Raw genomic sequence first — 17,396 nt, forward strand, 5'->3', positions numbered from 1 at the left:
CGTATCGCGTAGCAGCGATCTCGAGAGCGAGTTAAGTGACCGTTATTTTGAGCATTGCAAAAAAGCGTAAATAGGAGTCGTTTCGCAGTTTCAAGTTTTTCCGGCCAAGTGGATTATACGGTACATACCTTTGATGCGCTTCCGGGATGATGTCGTCGATCACAACGTAGATCATCGCGCCGGCCGCGAAGGCAAGTGCGTAAGGTAGCGCAGGTGTGGCGAGCGTAACTCCGACCGCGCCGAGGACGCCAGCGATCGGCTCCACCATCCCCGAGAGCTGGCCGTACCAGAAGCTCTTCAGCGTGCTGATCCCGGCGGCCTGAAGGGGCAAGGACACCGCCAGTCCTTCGGGGAAGTTCTGTATTCCGATCCCGATGGCGAGATTTCTGCAACAAAATTCCAAATGTCCAGTGTTACTCTCAACTTGCGTAAACAATCGTTATTAATTACGGACGAAACGTACGAATCGTCGCTCTAAAATTTTCCAAGGAAAATCGACTTCTTAAATAGCGTCAGTCACGTGATTTGTCTCGCGCTACTATGTCTATACCGATTCTTTCGCAAAGTTAAGGCGCTCGAAGTGCAGCGTACGCGACATTTCTGTAGCAGCCTCGTGGTATCCTGATCTTGTACCGAGCGCAAGAAGCAACCGCGCTCGCGAATTCCGTAAGGTTGCGCACCGATGGACTGCGACGGCGATATGCAAAAATAGGAGCCGTTCTGTCGCCACCGGATTGGGAAAAGGCGATGGAAAAAGGGAGAAGAAAAGCGAGGAGCGCGATAAGAACGGGACCAAAGGAGACAAGGTGGCTCCGCCACCGCGCGAGAATCAACTTGCGCGTGTATGTACGTACGCACGAAACACGCACGCGCGCATACGTATATTCTTTTTCCTCTTTCTCTCTTTCTCCGACGTGACAGTGAGTTCTTGAAACTGGTCGACGGCTTCGACATTCTCCAGATTTTTCCATCTCCGCGATCGGAGCAAAGCGCTCGGACAGCCGCGAGGCTTCCTCTAGATCCAGCCAGTATGTACCGCTCGCTCTTTCATGCCTACCGAAGAGCTAAGCTTACTCGATCAGGATCGCCGCTCATAAATAAGATGTCAATGAACGACAAAGCCTTGAGTTTCGCTTCCAGTTACTGCCCAGCAACGAGGTAAAGCAAATTGACGTAATACCCAACGCGTTTGTATCATTGACATTAATAACTGATTATTGCAACATCGACTATCCATTCGCTGCGGATTATTCAGGCTTCCGTACATTTATGTTTACACGTCTGACAATGAGTGATATAAGTAAAACATGTAAATTGGTCATAAATCTGGCTTGACTATTAATTAATCTCGAGTATGGGAATATCGTGATACGATCTTACATAACGTTTCACGCGTCATTATGAAAAAGTGCGGGGCATCGAAAACAATTTATACGACATCCGCAAAAATGATGGCGCGGTGTGCGTCAGTGATGCGACCGATATAGAAGAGACGGAACGTTAGCTTGGTTGCAAGCTCGCGAGACCTCTTTCCTCGACCTCCGTTCATCTCTGTCTCTCTTTTCCGCGACCTCGCGGATCGCCGAGCGTGATCTATGGTACAAGTAATAGCATGGTGGAATCACGTCGAAGAATGAGAGAGAAAGGCAGTCGAGCGAGCGAGCGGGCGGGCGAGCGGGCGAGCGAACGAGCGAGATGGAACGAGGGAGGAAAGGAGCGGCGGGAGAGAGACGTAACAGGTGAATGAACGACGGGATACACGGCGTACACAATCTAACGCGGCGCGCAAGCCGGCGGGATATCTCACATATTGCACACCGCCGCCGCGGAATTCTCCTCAACTTCGGAATATCATCGCTCTCCGGCCGCTCTCGACCCCGCGTTCTGCCAATCCCGCGACGAATCCTTCCCATTCACTACTCCGAGCGAGTCGGGGAACGCAGGTTGAACTTTGCGAGCCCGCGAAGAGGAAGCCCTCGCGGACAGAACATCGACATGGATGGATTGAATTCCGCGGCATGTAAAAGCAGCCATTTATTTATTACGTCGAGTTACGCGCGGAAATATTTTCAGGAGAAAGTACGCGCTCTGTGACGAGAATTTTCAAACTGCTTGCAATCCTTGCGTAAACTTGAACATTGGAAATTAATTAAAATGCATAGATCCATCCTTGCGACTTTCGCGAGGTAAAGTTCACTTGCCTCTCGACAGTTAGTATTTCTTCGAAGGCAATTGCGAAATCAATTATAATCCGGCTGCGAGGTCATTGCAACCACGAGTACGTCAGCGCTGTCTGTCTCCTTTCCTCCCTTTCTTTCCATCGGTAGACCTTCAATGGGATTCTCAGGAACGACGTAATAGTATTCCTATAAAACTAGAACCGTGGGGCCTCGCAAGAACCCTACGACGGCAGCTGAATTGAAGACGGGGAACGGCCGGGAGACTTGTCCGGTTAGCGAGATGATCCAATTCTCAGGTCCATAAGAAGCGAGAAAACGGTACCGGGCTTCATAGAGGAGACTAACTATGCGAATGAATGACTCGGCCGAACCGGACGGAGCCCCGCGTGCGCGCGAAGCGACCGAAACGAAGAAAAACCCTTCGGTTCTGGTACGTGGAACGAAGTAACGAAGATCTTCCGCGATCTAGCTCCCGTAATTCGATATTCATGAGCGCCGGACTTTACGAGGCGAACGCTGCAACGAACAAGCACACGTTCAGGGGCTCGGACGCATCGTTCGTCAGTAATCATATTTCGCGACTTGACAAATGGCACTTTGCAAGTGCCGCTCCTTCATGCTGCGACAAATGAAACCCTCAAATAAATACGTTAGCAATTATATATAGGTTATCAATGCAACAGCTGCTATTTTAAGATTTGTGCGAATCTGATTTCGTCTCCTGCTCTCAAGACGGTTGCTTTTCGCGTTGGTCCTTTTTATTCAGGGTTGAAGGGAAACGTGGCATTCTAGACATACTATATAGTACAAGCGGTGTACTCGTAAGTAAAAATGTCCCATCAAGAACGAAACATCTACCTAAAAATGATGTGACAAAAAGCCTACTCTCTTCCTATTACAATCGCGTAAGAATGTCGCCGTTAGTGCCGCGAAAAATCGACGCGTCCACGTCGTCGCCCGCAAAAATGTCTGACCACCGCGTGATCGATCCGATCCCAGGTGGAAAAAACTGATGTTGAAGCGACTCGGACGCGACGCAGGAGGCTCTTCCGCGATCCGGCTAGGCGAGTCGTCGATCCGCGAACGACCGCGACTTACGGGGAACAATAGATCAGCGCGTAGTTGGCGGCGGAACGTCAGCAGGTTCGGTCGAGACGGCGGTCAGCGGTGGTGGAGAGAGGCGGCGCAGGTGAATGAATGACGTGATCCGCGCTGTCGCGCAGGAATCATCCGGTATAAAGGCGGCTCTCCGTCTTTCCGCGGGCGCTCTCGCGGGGTTCCCGGCGCGAGGTATGTCATGCCGCGGCATGTCGCGCGTTATTTCATGGGACGACGGCATCATCGTCGCCGCATTCCTACGGCGTCGAGGTATATAAGTGGTTGTACAGTTAACCCGTTGGGTCCGGCTGTTCGCCAGTTGCACCGAGGGAGGTCACCCGAGTTCCGAGAATGATCGTCCCCTCCCTCGCCCCCCCTCCCCCTCCTCCACTTGTATTCGCGGTACGTGTACGTGGACACGTACGTGTACGCGTGTGTGTTGTACCGTCGGCTCTTTCCACTCGCTCGTGCGGCCGGTCTCCCTCTCGCCGCGGTGCCCCACTACCATCGCGGGCCCTTGAACGCGGCACTACCACCGCGGCCGGTGGTTCGGGTGCCGCGCGCCGGCTTCTTTTCCTTCCTGAGTTCTTTCTGCTTTCCACGGTCAGGGCCCCTGGCTACTCCCGGCTCCGTCTACCGCGTTCGCCAGACGGCTAGGGCGACGGAGGACTGTTTCGAGATCGAGGGAACGGACACGATCGCGCTTAATATTTTTATCTTTCTACTGGTAATATATGAGAGACGAGTAGAGAATAGGGACACAAATCCGCGATGTTGGCTGTGTACATACGTTAATTTCTAACTGCATACGGAACGTTGAATTTGGGACGGAAAAGTACAATATACGTAAAACAGTCCTTTGTCACGTGAAGGAAAAAATAGCGCACATGTAGAAATTTTTTAGAATTGCCTCGGCGTTGAGGGAACTTCTATGTGCCAAGGTCGAGCCAGCGTATCTTTGCGCGGGTTGTTCAAATCGAGTGGAACGTCATTCGGAGCAGCGAAGTCTCGTTCTCGGTTTGCTCTTATTAGACGCTTATTTTCCGCGGCGAGCCTTAAATTGAAGAATCTTCCAGATAAGTTCCGTGCGACGTGCCGAGAGCGAGGTACACGCAACGTATTAATTAGCGCCGGCCTTTCTCTGGTGCTAATCGTATTACCGTAACGTTTACGCGTGGCTAATCCACCTATTAGCGAAGCTATCATTCTTTCGTGCGGGCGCGAAGAGCGCTGCTCGCGGCCGCGAGGAAGATTCGAGTGCGAGAGGCGGCAGCCGAGATCGAGCAGGACGGTGGGCGAAGGAAAACGACGAGAGAAGTCGGGTAGATAACCTTAGGAACGGGGCGGCTGAGTGTGTGTGTGAGAGAGAGAGAGCCCTCTCTCGTAGAGAGCGGAGGATACCGGGGCCGAGGAATGTTTCGCGCGGAGAGGATCCGGGAGAAAGTACCGGCGAATTGGCGAATACGTTGACACGCGGCGTAGATCCGTGACGGATTTTCAGGAAGGAATTTTTCTGCCGAGGAACCGACCGGCTTCTTTCGCATAACCGTCTTAATTGAGGTTTCACGCCGCGTCGACGAATGGACGACGATGAATATGTATTCAGGTCGAAAATAGAACGGAATTGTGGAGGGCGAGCTCAAAAGAAAATCACTTAATTTAAAATGACGCGGAAAAGTTTAAGCTCGGGATTACGTCTGCTTCCTCAAATTGCTTAAATTTTCCTCGGGTCCGACACGTCGAAAGTTTTCAGCTTGCTCTGCATTTCTTTTTTTCTGCTAATTTCAAGCAGGTGAATATCAGACGTTTCAACAGCTTACACAAGCATTTCCAGATTTACAGAATAAAACTTACGGGGCCATTCCACTTTAACCAAAAACTATGCTTATCTTTAACAATTTTTTTCAGTACTTTTTAAAACTTCCACCATTTTGTTATTTTTACATAAAAATTATTAACTGAGATTCGGGACATAGCGACACTCATATAGATTAAGAGTCTTTTCGAGTTTTGTTTCAGGTGAGCCTGAATGTTAAAGTGGAATGACCCCTTAAATATCCCGAGTTTAATTCGAATATAAAGAGATTCTATGCGAGTCGAGAATCGATTTTTCGTTCATATAATGATTTTGACATGGAATCGTACAAAAGTTTTCGATTCGAAACTTGCGACATGTAATATCGTGGGAGTTGGCGTTTACCGCTTTGATAAAGAAATTAACAACACACGGATGGCTATCGCGGCTCTGTCGGCTGTGTCGACGGGATGTTTAGAAAAGCCATTAGCTCGGGACGTCTCCTTTTCTTCGCTTGTGCGTAGATTAGAAAGTATTTATCATGTTTCGTGGTCCGCCTGGATCTTGTTATGCAAGATATGTGACGATGTAAGAAAGAAGATAACAGCAACAGCGGTGGCTCATTCATTAAATTTTTTCAGTTCGAACGGGTTGCCCCGGTTGAATTATACATCCGAACGATCACTTTGAAATTTATTCTAACGGCAAGTAAGGTAGCGAGTAAAGCAAGTATAGAAAAATGCGTTTGTCGGTGACGTCGAGCGGCGTCGTGCTTTTGTGACTTTAAGTTTCTGTTTTCGAAATCTTTGCTTTCATATTTTCGATTCGTATTCAATCAACAATATAGAATGCCAAACTATTCGTGATTAAAGGAAAACGACATTGTGAACTGATCTTTATTCAACAATATAGTTTAATAGTAGCATAACACGCACAAGTGAGATTTTCTCGCGTAATACAGTCATTTCCAGTATCGCCTCGCAAACAATTCAGATAAGTACAAATGAACGACAAAAAAAAGGCAGATCCCGTTTCCGTTATTCGCCGGCCGAAATTATAAAGCGGCAATCGAGGAATGTTTTACACGCCGAGCGTACGACACTGGCGTCGCGCCGTCTCGTGTCGAAAACCGCGGATTTCTCCTAGTAGAAAAAAAGAGATCTGACCGGGCCGGTCATCTCCGACGCGAAAAAAAAGCTGCGCGCGTGTGGGTCGTCGCACACAGCCGCACGCACGCACGACCGAACACGTGCCACGTTCTCGCACCGTTATCTATCGCATATCTAACATCCGGGCCAAGTACGAGCCGCCGACGCTTCTCCGGCGAGGGAAAAGTGTGAAAACGCCCGGTATCTCGTCGTTTCTCTACGAAACAAACGAGAAAAAGAAACAACTGAGAAAGGAGCTCGTAAGATGTCGCGAATTAAAACCCGCATCTAGGTAGAAGTAGATTCGAAGTCAGCTAATTCGATTGTAATGCCAAAGTGCCGCTGTTCGTCCGAGTCGAGTAATAAATTAGAGACCGAGTCAAACACCGCGCCGGTACTTAATAGATCATGTTGACCGGGGAGTTCGTTGGTGTGCACCAACATGGCGGTCGCTGTAACTCCATCGGACGCACCGTGGCCGCCATGTTGAATTCCATAAAGCCGCGGTTGTCCTTACGTGGCAACACCTATCCGCTCCTCGCCCTGCCGCAGGACGTCAGAAGCTAATTCTGCACGAAAACACACTTTGGCCAGACCCGGCCATCTTTGTTGATCGAGCTACTATTAAACTACATTGTTGAATAGTGATCAGTTCACAATGTCGTTTTCCTTTAATCGCGAATAGTTTAGCATTCTATATTGAATACGAATCGAGTATATGAGAGCAAAGGTTTCGAAAACAGAAACTTAAAGTCACATATTTAATTAAACTTGAGAAACACCTGAACTACACATAAAGAATGAGAGCTAAAGGCGTTGCTTGCTGTAATTCCACTTTCTAACAAAGAACTTTGTATATTAGGTTATCCAAAAATACAAAAGAAAATATTACCGATTTCAGTTATGCGAATGGATCAAATCTATTAAGATAAATCGGCGATATTATCACCGAGAATCAGAGAATAAAAATTGGAGCACGAATAAAATAGACAGATAATAAAATAAGGCACGTAGCACGTCTCGATATTGTTCTCCATCTCAATATTTATTTCTTCGACCTGATTCGTAACAATGTTGCCCGTCGGGCACGAGTCGATCGGTTAAGATGCCATGACGAGGCTTTCCCCGCCGCGACGAGGCGATGGCTCGGTTAAAGAAGCGTGTTCGACGAGAAGCAGAAGGAAGTCGTGGAACAGGATGAGGCGGAATGGTTCGGTTCCGAAGGAGGCGCAAGGATGTTCGCGCAGGGACTCGACCGCGCGCGCGAGCAAGAGAGGAGGACACCATGAGAGGGTACCAGCGTCTATCGCGTGCACGAGCGTGCGTGCACATATACATGTATGTGCACGCGCGCGTAAGCGAGCGAGACGGAGTATCGGGGAGCGGGAAGGGGAGGCTGGGGCGCGTAGCGAGAGAAAGAAAGGGAAAGATCCGCGAATTCGCGTGTGCGCCCGTGCGGGAGACATAGAGAGGAATCTGAAAAAGAAAGAAAAAAGGGACGAGCGAAATAGAGGGAGAAGAAGAGAGAGAGAGAGAGAGAGAGGAGGGGAAGGGGCGAGAGAGCGAAAAGGCGAAATCTTCGTTTGTGGTGTATGTGTGTCATACGTGCGTGTGTACGCTAAAATGAAAGAGACAGGAGAGGAACGAGATGAAACGCCGAGCGTGTAGAGGTGCGGAGCAACGTGGTGTTTGTGCGAGGGAGCGAGAGAGACATATCGAGCGGAGGGGGGGGGAGGAGGAGGAGGAGGAGGAGGAGGAGGAGAACACGGAAAGAAAGAGAGAGAAAGGGAGAGGGAGACCAAGGGACGAGAGAGCGTGGAGGAGGGCGAGAGGGGCAGGAAGGAATGCATGGGAACGAGGCGCAAGCGGGCCGACCGCGATTTGCCCGTCCCGCATTCCACCAACGCCAAGGCGAGCTCTCCGGCTCTTTCAGCTCCGTGAGTCTCGCGGAGGGGGCCGAGGGGGCAGAGGGAGAGGGAGGGGGAGGGGGGGGGGAGAGAGGGCCACCGGCCACGGACTAACGCCATAAAACCATAAGACCGTAAGATCAACCCCGACGCCGCCGCCGCCGCCGTTGTAGTATCCGTCTCGGGCTCGCGTCGCGATCGCAGTGATTACGCACCCTCGACACGGGGGATGCTCCTAACTCCTACGCCTCCCAACGCGGTAAACACTACCGCAACCACCGCCGACTGCCCTCGCATGGGGGGGTAATCCTCAATACGATTCTCAAAGTGACATAATTGGTTTTACAGTTACTCCATCTCCTTCCTTCGTCGATCCCCGTCGATCGCTGCATAGGTCCAAAGTTACGATGCGAGAAGCTATTCCTAGACTTGTATCGGGATATCTTCGCGAGATCGTGGTGTACATTGAGAGATACATTTGAAAGCCGCGGACGAGGATAACTAAGTACCACTAACGATCGTGACATTTTTCGATCGCTCATCTGCAAAATGCGCCCCGCGCGTGATTTAGCGCTTTATTATCGCGCGCTCCTTTATCATTCCCCGCCGAGTCATACACCGTCAGCGCTCGCAACTGAAATCAATTAGCTCGCATTAGACCTGTCGTGTCTAATCGGAAGGAGAGAAAGAGAGAGAAAAAGAGAGAGAGCGAGTGAAATAAAGACGGGGAGAGGTGTTCCGAGTTCCTCGCGTATCGCGGTATGCGGCGAACAAGATTAATCGCCAGCGAGCAGCAGCGGGTAAGGTAAGGTAAAGCAGGTGTCTCGGGCGATGCAACCAAGCTACGACGCCGTGGTACGCTTCGCATTAGGAACTTGGGTGTCTCCGCGACGGGAAGAGAGAGAGCGAGAGAGAGAGAGAGAGAGAAAAGAGGACTAGGCGGAGCGCTAGAACGAGTCGGGAGGGAAAAGGAGAGAACACAGGCGGAGACCGCGGGCCCGCGGGTCTCGGTTAAGTCCCCGTAGACGATCGTGAGGTCGTCGTCGAGGGACATAACGGATCCGACTGTTCCGAGTAAGGTACACGGCGCGCATGCGTAATGCCGCCACATTCCAGGCATTGCGAAGTCGCTGCACCACGTCGCGTCGTGCCGGTGCATCGGCCCGCGATGAAGAGAACGGACGAATGGGCGAGCGAGCGAGCGAGCGAGCGAGCGAACGAGCGAGTCGACCAGGCGATGAACGTGAGGAGTGCATCGCGCGTCGACCGATCGACCGTCAGACGCTCGTCTAGGAGATGCGCTTAGGACACACTGCCGTCGTCGGCAGCGCAGCACGGCCCTCCTCGTCGAATAGGAGGAAATCGTTGGAATGCAGCTCGACGCGGCTCGCCGGCGCTCCGCTAATCGTTCAAGGTTAACGTAATCGACCATCGATACGCTTCTCCGCGGAACGTTCGTAAACGTTACTTAAACCCGATCAATATTTAATTGATTCTCGCAATTTCTTCTTTCAAACGGAAAAGACGGGGGCAATTGAACTTTGGATCACTTTATGGTCCTTGAACGAGTTATGGTTGCTAACTCGGTCACCGCGGGCAGATTTTACGAAAATATCGAATTGACTTTAGAGAGAGGGAGAGAGAGCGATGATAAATGTAATTAATTTTCTATAAATAAAAAGTGACAGAATTAATATTGAAGTTTATGGGAATAATCCTTTAAGAGTCTTAATATCGCGTGGGATTATTTTCGTGTTTGCTTTCGATAATGGAGTTTTGGAGATAATGGAGTAGGCTCTTTAAATTTTAAAGCAAAGTCTGAATTCGGATCAAGTAAAGAGTAGAGTGTATGTAATAAAAAAAAACCTTCACACTCGTATAACATCAAAATAGCGTATTTCACGTTTTATATAAAATTTTTATGATGCACGATAATTTTTGCGTTTAAGCCAAACCGAATTGAATATTCCTTCATATCGAGGCATCACGACGAGCGTACGTAAACCGAGAAACGCGAAAGGCTAAGGAGTTATACGAGTACTTTATGAATCGACGATTGCTAAATTAACGTATGCTAATCGCGATCCGCGTGTCAGCGCGTGGTATTGCGCGGTAAGTGACATAATTGTTGAGAAATCTGCGGCGCGGTAAAGTGCAGCAGGTGCCGCGAGGCCGATATAAATTTTAAAGTCGGGTTTTAATAGTTTGTGCCGCTGCGGCGGCGATTGCAGGAGGAAGCAGGGAGAAGAAGACGAAGCGAAAGAGGAAGAAGCGAAGGAAAAGGTATCGGCAGGGTGCGAGGGGGGGGAGGGTGGGGGCAAGGAGGGGACCGGGGAGACCGAGGAGGACGCGTGAACGCGAAATACGAGACGGGAGAAGTATCGGCGTGGAATGTCACTAGCTTAGAGAACGTCTCGCGAGTCCAGTTCTCAGAAACGCGCTCGACTCGCGAACGGCCGTGCCTGAATGATTATAAAGTGCACCGGCGAAACGGGAAGAGATGCTTATCGGCGTAATCGCGCTTCGTGGAATAATGAGGCAATCGGGGGAATCCGTGAAAGGCGAGACCACGGTAATCGCGGTGCGGTCTGTCGAACGCGGGCCCTTAAGGGCCGGGAGTCCCGTCACTCGATCGTCGATCGTACGTTTGTCGCTGGAGAGAGCTCCGCAGAAGTTCCGATAAGGGGATCGCGACTTTAAACTGCAAGAGCGGCGTATCAACGTATTTTCGACTTTCGCGTTTCGCTAAATTCCTGCAGTTTTTAAAGAAGAAAAAAATTAATTGTGGCGGCAGATGCGCCAATTCGGAACGTCTTTATGAACGTGAGGACTAAAAATGAGACGCATAAGATGTCGTCCGTTTAGAATTTCTTGTAATTAAGAAGCGATGAAATGTTAAATTAGATTAATTATCGTTTTTGGAAAAACTATATATTTCCCGCTATTTGTATTTTGTTTGCACAACTTCTGCGCGACAATTTGAAACATGTCAAGTATTGTTAGACACAAGTGTTACGTAAATACACGTAAAATTACGGCGTTTCCAACTTAATATCGTTATTCTTGATCCTCGTCCGCGATTATGATACACACAAACTTATATTCTCGCTAATATCGCGAAACACAGCGAACATAGAGTATTAATCTATAAAATTCTTATCAACATTATCGACATCGCCGACCACGCTTTTTTGCCTCGCTCTTTAAAACTTTGCGCGCGTTCGTAATTGTAATTCTCTCCGTCGCGGCAAATGTGATAATATTTTTATATATCAACCATTACCCGCGTCAGGCGAGAAACAAAGAGACGTACATACGTTTCCTCGATAATCCGGCGCGACAACGAATTCGAGTGCGTCGCGATGTTTCGGCGATGTATCGAAAAAGGGGGAAATGCGCGATGCGGTTTCCCTTCCCCCCTGCCCCCCCCCCTTCGTAATTCACACGCCGACGAGCAGGGAATCGGGAACGAGCGTTCCCTAGGAACTGGTCTATCTCTCGCCGTGAAAATCGCCAACAATAGAAATCACTTGGACATACGCGGGACCCCCTCTGTGCTAGCCGAGGACTACGGGGCTCTCCGGTGAAGGTCCGAGCACGTGAAAAAACTGAAACAGTAAGACTTAAGAATTAAGACTTAAGAACTTGAACCAATCGGAATTTTCAGCGTTGCTCAAGTTTCAAGATGGCTGCTCTCGTTGTTGACTCTCATCGGTCATTTCCCTTAAGTTTTAAGTTTTACTGTCTTCGCACCTTGACAGCCGAGAACAAGAGCAGCCGTCTTCTTAGCAATGCTGAAAATTCTGATTGGTCGGAAATTGTCAAGTCTTACTGCTCAAGTATTCGTGTGTTTCCAGCTTAACATGACAGGTCTGTGTCGCCGCGTAGCTGCACGCGCGCACGTGCGGCATGCCCTAAGCGGGAAGTGCTGTATCGTACTCGACTTCCGTCGCTATTAGCACACGTCGGAATTAGTTTTCCGCGTGAGATAAGCACCGCCGGGTACGAGGTGCCCGCGACGATTAAGGATACGGAGAACGGGCCCGGGGTTTCACGGGGACCGTAGCAGAAACCAGGCCGCGTCACAGTCGACGGAACGCCGGAGAACGTCCGCCGGGAGTTATTAATTCAGTGTTGCCACGTTTAATGTCAATTACATAGATGCAGTGACGATCAAGCGCAAATAACATTTCGGTACGGAGCTACAAAGAGCCGCTTTAATATTTTGATATCAAATATCTCGACAGTTCGAGAGACTCCCGGAAGGGTAAAGTCTACTTGAAATTCAACGACAGAATTTTGTCGCTCACTTACATCGGCAGTTTAATCTTTTTCTCTCGAGTTCCGGCCGTCCACAACCATTGGTACCGCCACGGCGTTCTTGTTAAAGAAAAGTCGATCGAAAAGTCTGTCATCAATGTTTAATGCGGTAAGAAAGGGCATCCTATTTATACCTGGGCGGCATGGCATCGGAAAGTTAAACGCCACTCCCGTGTTCGACAATCCGATGACACAAATTAAGAAACCCGGGGCGTCGTTGAAGATAAACATAGCAATATCGAAAAAATCAAAAGCTCTTTATCTCGATCTTTACGGCGTATCTCAGGCTGGACGTGCACAGGATATCGAAGAAGAAACGAGAACAGAATGAAGATAAAGGAGAGAGGGAGACTGATGAGGGGAGGTAGATTTTTGGGGTGGAGGGAAGGGAAGGTAGAAAGAAGAGCCAATACAAGCGAAGACGTAAAAAGAGAGGATGAGGAATAAGGATGAGAAGATACTGGAGGAGGAGGGAGAAGGGGGGGGGGGAGAAGAGGAAAGAAGAACCGCGGTGAGCGCCGGTCGACCGGTATATAATAAGGCAGCCGAGAGAGGATAGCACTGAAATGAGATGGTTTCGTCGGCAGCTTTGTCCGGCGCCATGTTTAACATAGCACCACCTCATCTACGTGGCGTAGCGACTCGGGGGACCCCGCGGTTCCTGCGTTTTTACACATGTTCTCTCTTTCTCTCTCTCCCTCTTTCTTTCTCTCTTCTTAGCCTCGCATCCTCGTCGTTCTCTGACCTCCTCCTTGTTCAGAAGCAGCTCCGCGAAAAAGGACGAATAGGAGAACAACGGGGGGGAAGGACGAGAAGGAGAAGGAAGGGTCAGTGTATACAAATCAGATTCTCGCGCCCTTTGTGAGATCGTACTCCGCCTACGGTGATTCGAAACGCTGTCCGCATTTACGGCGCGTCGTAAATAAATTTCGGGGAACGCGTTCCCGGACCCCAGGGTACGCCCGCGACTGTGATAAAGGATGCTGCTTTACGTTATCGTGTAGCAGCGGGGATGTTATCCGTTACCGAAGCCATCCGCGTTCGAATTGAAGCATCAGATATATCGGCGATGACGTTAATTCTAGCACAGCCAGGTGTAAAATGTACCAAAAGGTAGGATATGTTTTTCTTTCTCTATCGCGTTCGTGCCTTTTACCTCGAACGTAATCGCTTAAGACGAAATTTTTATTTAAAAAACTGTACGTATACAGCTCGTCTTACTTGTGCGACAAAATGTGGTTGGGCACACATTCGTGAAATTGGAAATTTTAATACATACTGAAATTTGCAAAGAAGTGAAGCTCGCGAATAGAGGGAAGAAACGATTGATAGACCCACATTCTCGTGAATAGTGAGTCAGTACCGGATCTCCTTGAGCGATTTGCAACGGACGCAAATCGGCCTATACCTTTCCATCTACCTACTACAACGCCTCTCTCTCTCTCTCTCTCTTCCTTTTTCCTTCAATTTCTTATCGCATCTCTCCGTCGGCCGTTCTGCAACATCGGCGGCGATCCGTTGCCGCCGCGGCAACAGAAACTGCGAAACGTTTCATTCATGATTCTTTCAGCGCGCGGCAGCGTACCGGAACTTATTGCCACCTCCGCCACCGCAGGAGTTATGTTTCCTTGGAAAGGACGCGACGCGCGAACGTAGGTCGGTTGCTGATCAATCGACCGAGCCTGTCGCCCGAGTTGCGCAAAAATTTCATTTCCATGACGATGACGTCTCGACGGCGTTCTCCTTGACCGGGACGCCGTGACAACGATCTCCTTCGAGCCTTTTTTATCTCGGCCATTGCGGATATTGCAAATCGATAGCGCGATTTATGGACGGGAAACTCGAGTTTAGTCATCAAGGATCGCGATGCTTATGTAACGGATACGCCGGGAGATTATTATACCACAATCGTCTGTCCTCAAAAGTAAAAGAAAGAATGGCGCCTTTTGTTTTCAAACTGTTGCCCTTTTTAGATCTAATCGCACTTCCTGTTAAAGTATCAATATTCCGCGAAGAATTGCAAATCATTTGAAGACGTATTCGAGAGATTGTTCAGTAATTCTGGAATGTTATAACATTTAACGCGAGCGCTTATAAACCCTACGCTCTCCGTAGGAAGACGTTCGATGAAGCTGGCAGAATAATGAATCTTTGCAGGACTCATTGACGGGGAGGACTGGCCTTCTCTCCAATGACCGACTCGAGAGCGCCTCTCGCTCCAAAATTAGAAACTCGCATCTCCTCAAACGCCCTTCTTAGCTACTCATACAAGGTCCATCGTTAAAAGCAAGCGCGGCCAGCCGGGGACGCCCTGTACATATACAGCCAACTCCGCGGCGCGGACCTGCAGCGCAGCTGAAAATATATGCAGGACCAAGGGGGTTAATCGCAATCGTCGTGAGAATGGTATGTCGTTCGTTACGAACTGGTCGAGACAGAAAAGGGCATGGGCTAGGGTCGCCCAAGGCTGAGCGATTTTTCCAAACGAGCATCGAGAGCGTCTCTCTCTCTCTCGCTCTCTCTTTCTCACCGTCGAAACAGGACCAACTACTACTCGGTAGCTCGGTAGCGCCAAAAGCGTTACAAAGCGCCGTTGCGTGCCGTTGTCAGAATTTCTCTCTTATTAGGACTTGCCAATAACGGGCGCACGCACACCGTGGGAAGTTTCACTTCCGAAATGGATGCCGGCCTCGCCGCCTTACGCGACTCACTGCCGTCGCTTTTCGATCGCTTTTAAAGGTGACGGCGCTAATTACCGCCCGAGAGCGACGCGAAAGTTCCCAGGCCGGGAACTGCGGTTGTCGTGAAAACTCCGGGCGCCTCCGTCGCGATATTAATTGCCCGGTTTCTCATTGACGGTCTTTAGCCGTCGCCAGGTACGCTCTTATCTCCATTGTCGCCGGAGACAGATGACGTTGCTCCATTTTGCATTACATCGTCGGCGGAACAGTTATTCCGTTCGTATATTAAGCGTCGCTCGCGATAACGTAAATGATGTTTTCGCGTTTTCGTTTGAAATTAGCGCTACGGGTCGCGCGCTCGTACCTGTTGCGATATGCCAGCGGAATATGAAAGAGAAATTAACAATTTCATCGTATACATGGAAGGTAACAATTAGCATTAACAACGAATGACGTTTGCATACCTAACGATCAGTTCTTTCCTATCTAGAGAATCTATTTTCATGAATAGTAGTCTTTTCAAAGTGTAATGACGGAATTTCCTCTCTCTCTCTCTCTCTTTTCAAATTTTCATTTATGTAAACAACAATTTTACCTTGGAATCTCCCTAATCGTATAGAATCGCAGAGCTTTCTTATCAAAGTATAGGAAGATCATCAGAGCAATTAGGTATAAGCGGAAATAACGCGGTTTATAAATCGATCCCAAAGCACCCGGCGATCGGCGTGAACCAACGGTACCTGTTTTGAGCAATTTCTTTAAATCGCGGACCACGGCTGATCGTGAGCGACGCGTACCCGCAAGTGCGAGGGATGGGGGGGGGCAGCGCGCGTCATTATTTACCGTCCATTCGCCTCTATTGTCCGTCCCTTTATCGCTATTGTGCGGTTTTATCATTCGTTTATTGCGCGAGATTAACAAAAACACATATTGCCTACTTCCCTTCTGCATCTTATTTACAGCGCGAGTAAATCATCCGCCTTAAATAAAGAACGGAGCCCGCGCGCCTCGAGCGACAAAGGAGCTCCGTCGATTTTTGCGTATGCGCGAACCGCGTCCCTCGAGCTTTCGATTTTCTCGTTAGCGTGCCAGCGAGAGAGAGAGAGAAAGAGAGAGACTCCGGTTCTCGTCGCAGCTTCTCCGAAGGCTCGATTCTCGGCGCGGGTCGACGCGGGGGAAAGGAACGGTTGCCCGGTTAACGTCGGCCGTTGTGCAAGAGCGACATGTAAGCGCGATGTGTCACGTATCCGTTCGCGAATCACGTAACGATCGTAAATAAGTCGTCAGAAACGGCGAATGCCCGTGCGGAGAAGGCGCCGTTGCGAATCGCGCGGCGGTATGTGCGTACACCGTCCAACGACAATGATCCGGAGGCCGGGCGAATCGGAAATAACACTTCGCAGTTGCACGTGCACGGTCACGTGCGCGCGCGCGTGCGCGCGAGAGCTCGACACGGTGATAAGACTCGGGTCTCTTGCTCAATATCGCATTAAGATCTCTCGCTAGATTAACCCCGCGCGATTATAGCTTCATTAGGAGGAACATAAAGCCGCCCGGAGGTGCGGCGCTTCTACAAACGTCGCGTTACGAAGGTATTGCTGAGAATGCGCCGCGCATCCGCGCTCCTTTGATTTACGATTCATCTGCCTTGCGATCGTTAATGGTCTTACAACCTTTTCCGACTTGTCAGTCTTATTTACCGAATCTGACGCGAAATTTCGTCTCGGTGTCACCATCGATTTTCACAAGTCTCTAATAGCAAGTGCGGATTCGACAGAGGGTCGAGTGAGGAGAGTATTTTTCTGCCGACCGCCAGATTTCTATCTCTCGTTGTTAATTAGTGATATATAAAAGATAAAAATTCTTGACCCACAAACGAGGACAGCTAATGGATTACACGTTCGGCCTCTCGCGTTTCGCACGAACGAATACATTAGACGTAGACACCGACACTCAGCGGGGCAGAGGCACGCGATTGATCTTAATTGCATAATTGATCTTAATCGATCGCAAGGAGCGCGCTCAATACAAGTACAATACGGATAATCGAAAATGTATTTTTCCTACGTCGAAGTGTGCCGACCGTCATCCGCGGGTGGGGACAATAACCGAGGGAGACCTCCGGAGGCCCCGATCTCCCGTGAGTTTCCCCTCGCGGTGAGGATTCCGTCGCGCGCGACGCGGCGAAATTCTCGAAAAGCAAGCGCGGCTCGAGGGAAGAAAGCGAGTTCGAAGACACCGGGGCCGCAGGAACGACGGGGGGGGGG

General features: G+C 49.7%; 1 protein-coding gene across 2 annotated transcripts in view; it reads right to left on the minus strand.

Moving 5' to 3' along the window:
• The window catches only part of LOC105567773 (zinc transporter ZIP11), a 33,034-nt gene that overhangs the window by 3,728 nt on the left and 11,910 nt on the right, over positions 1 to 17,396 (minus strand). For both annotated transcript variants that reach the window (XM_012022892.1, XM_012022893.1), the window contains exon 5: positions 129 to 386. In XM_012022892.1, coding sequence (XP_011878282.1) covers positions 129 to 386 — 258 coding nt within the window. The remainder of the gene's footprint in view (positions 1 to 128; positions 387 to 17,396) is intronic.

The sequence above is a fragment of the Vollenhovia emeryi genome, unplaced genomic scaffold (genome assembly GCF_000949405.1).
Source record: "Vollenhovia emeryi isolate VEMERY1.0 unplaced genomic scaffold, V.emery_V1.0 DF939134.1, whole genome shotgun sequence".
Taxonomy (NCBI): domain Eukaryota; kingdom Metazoa; phylum Arthropoda; class Insecta; order Hymenoptera; family Formicidae; genus Vollenhovia; species Vollenhovia emeryi.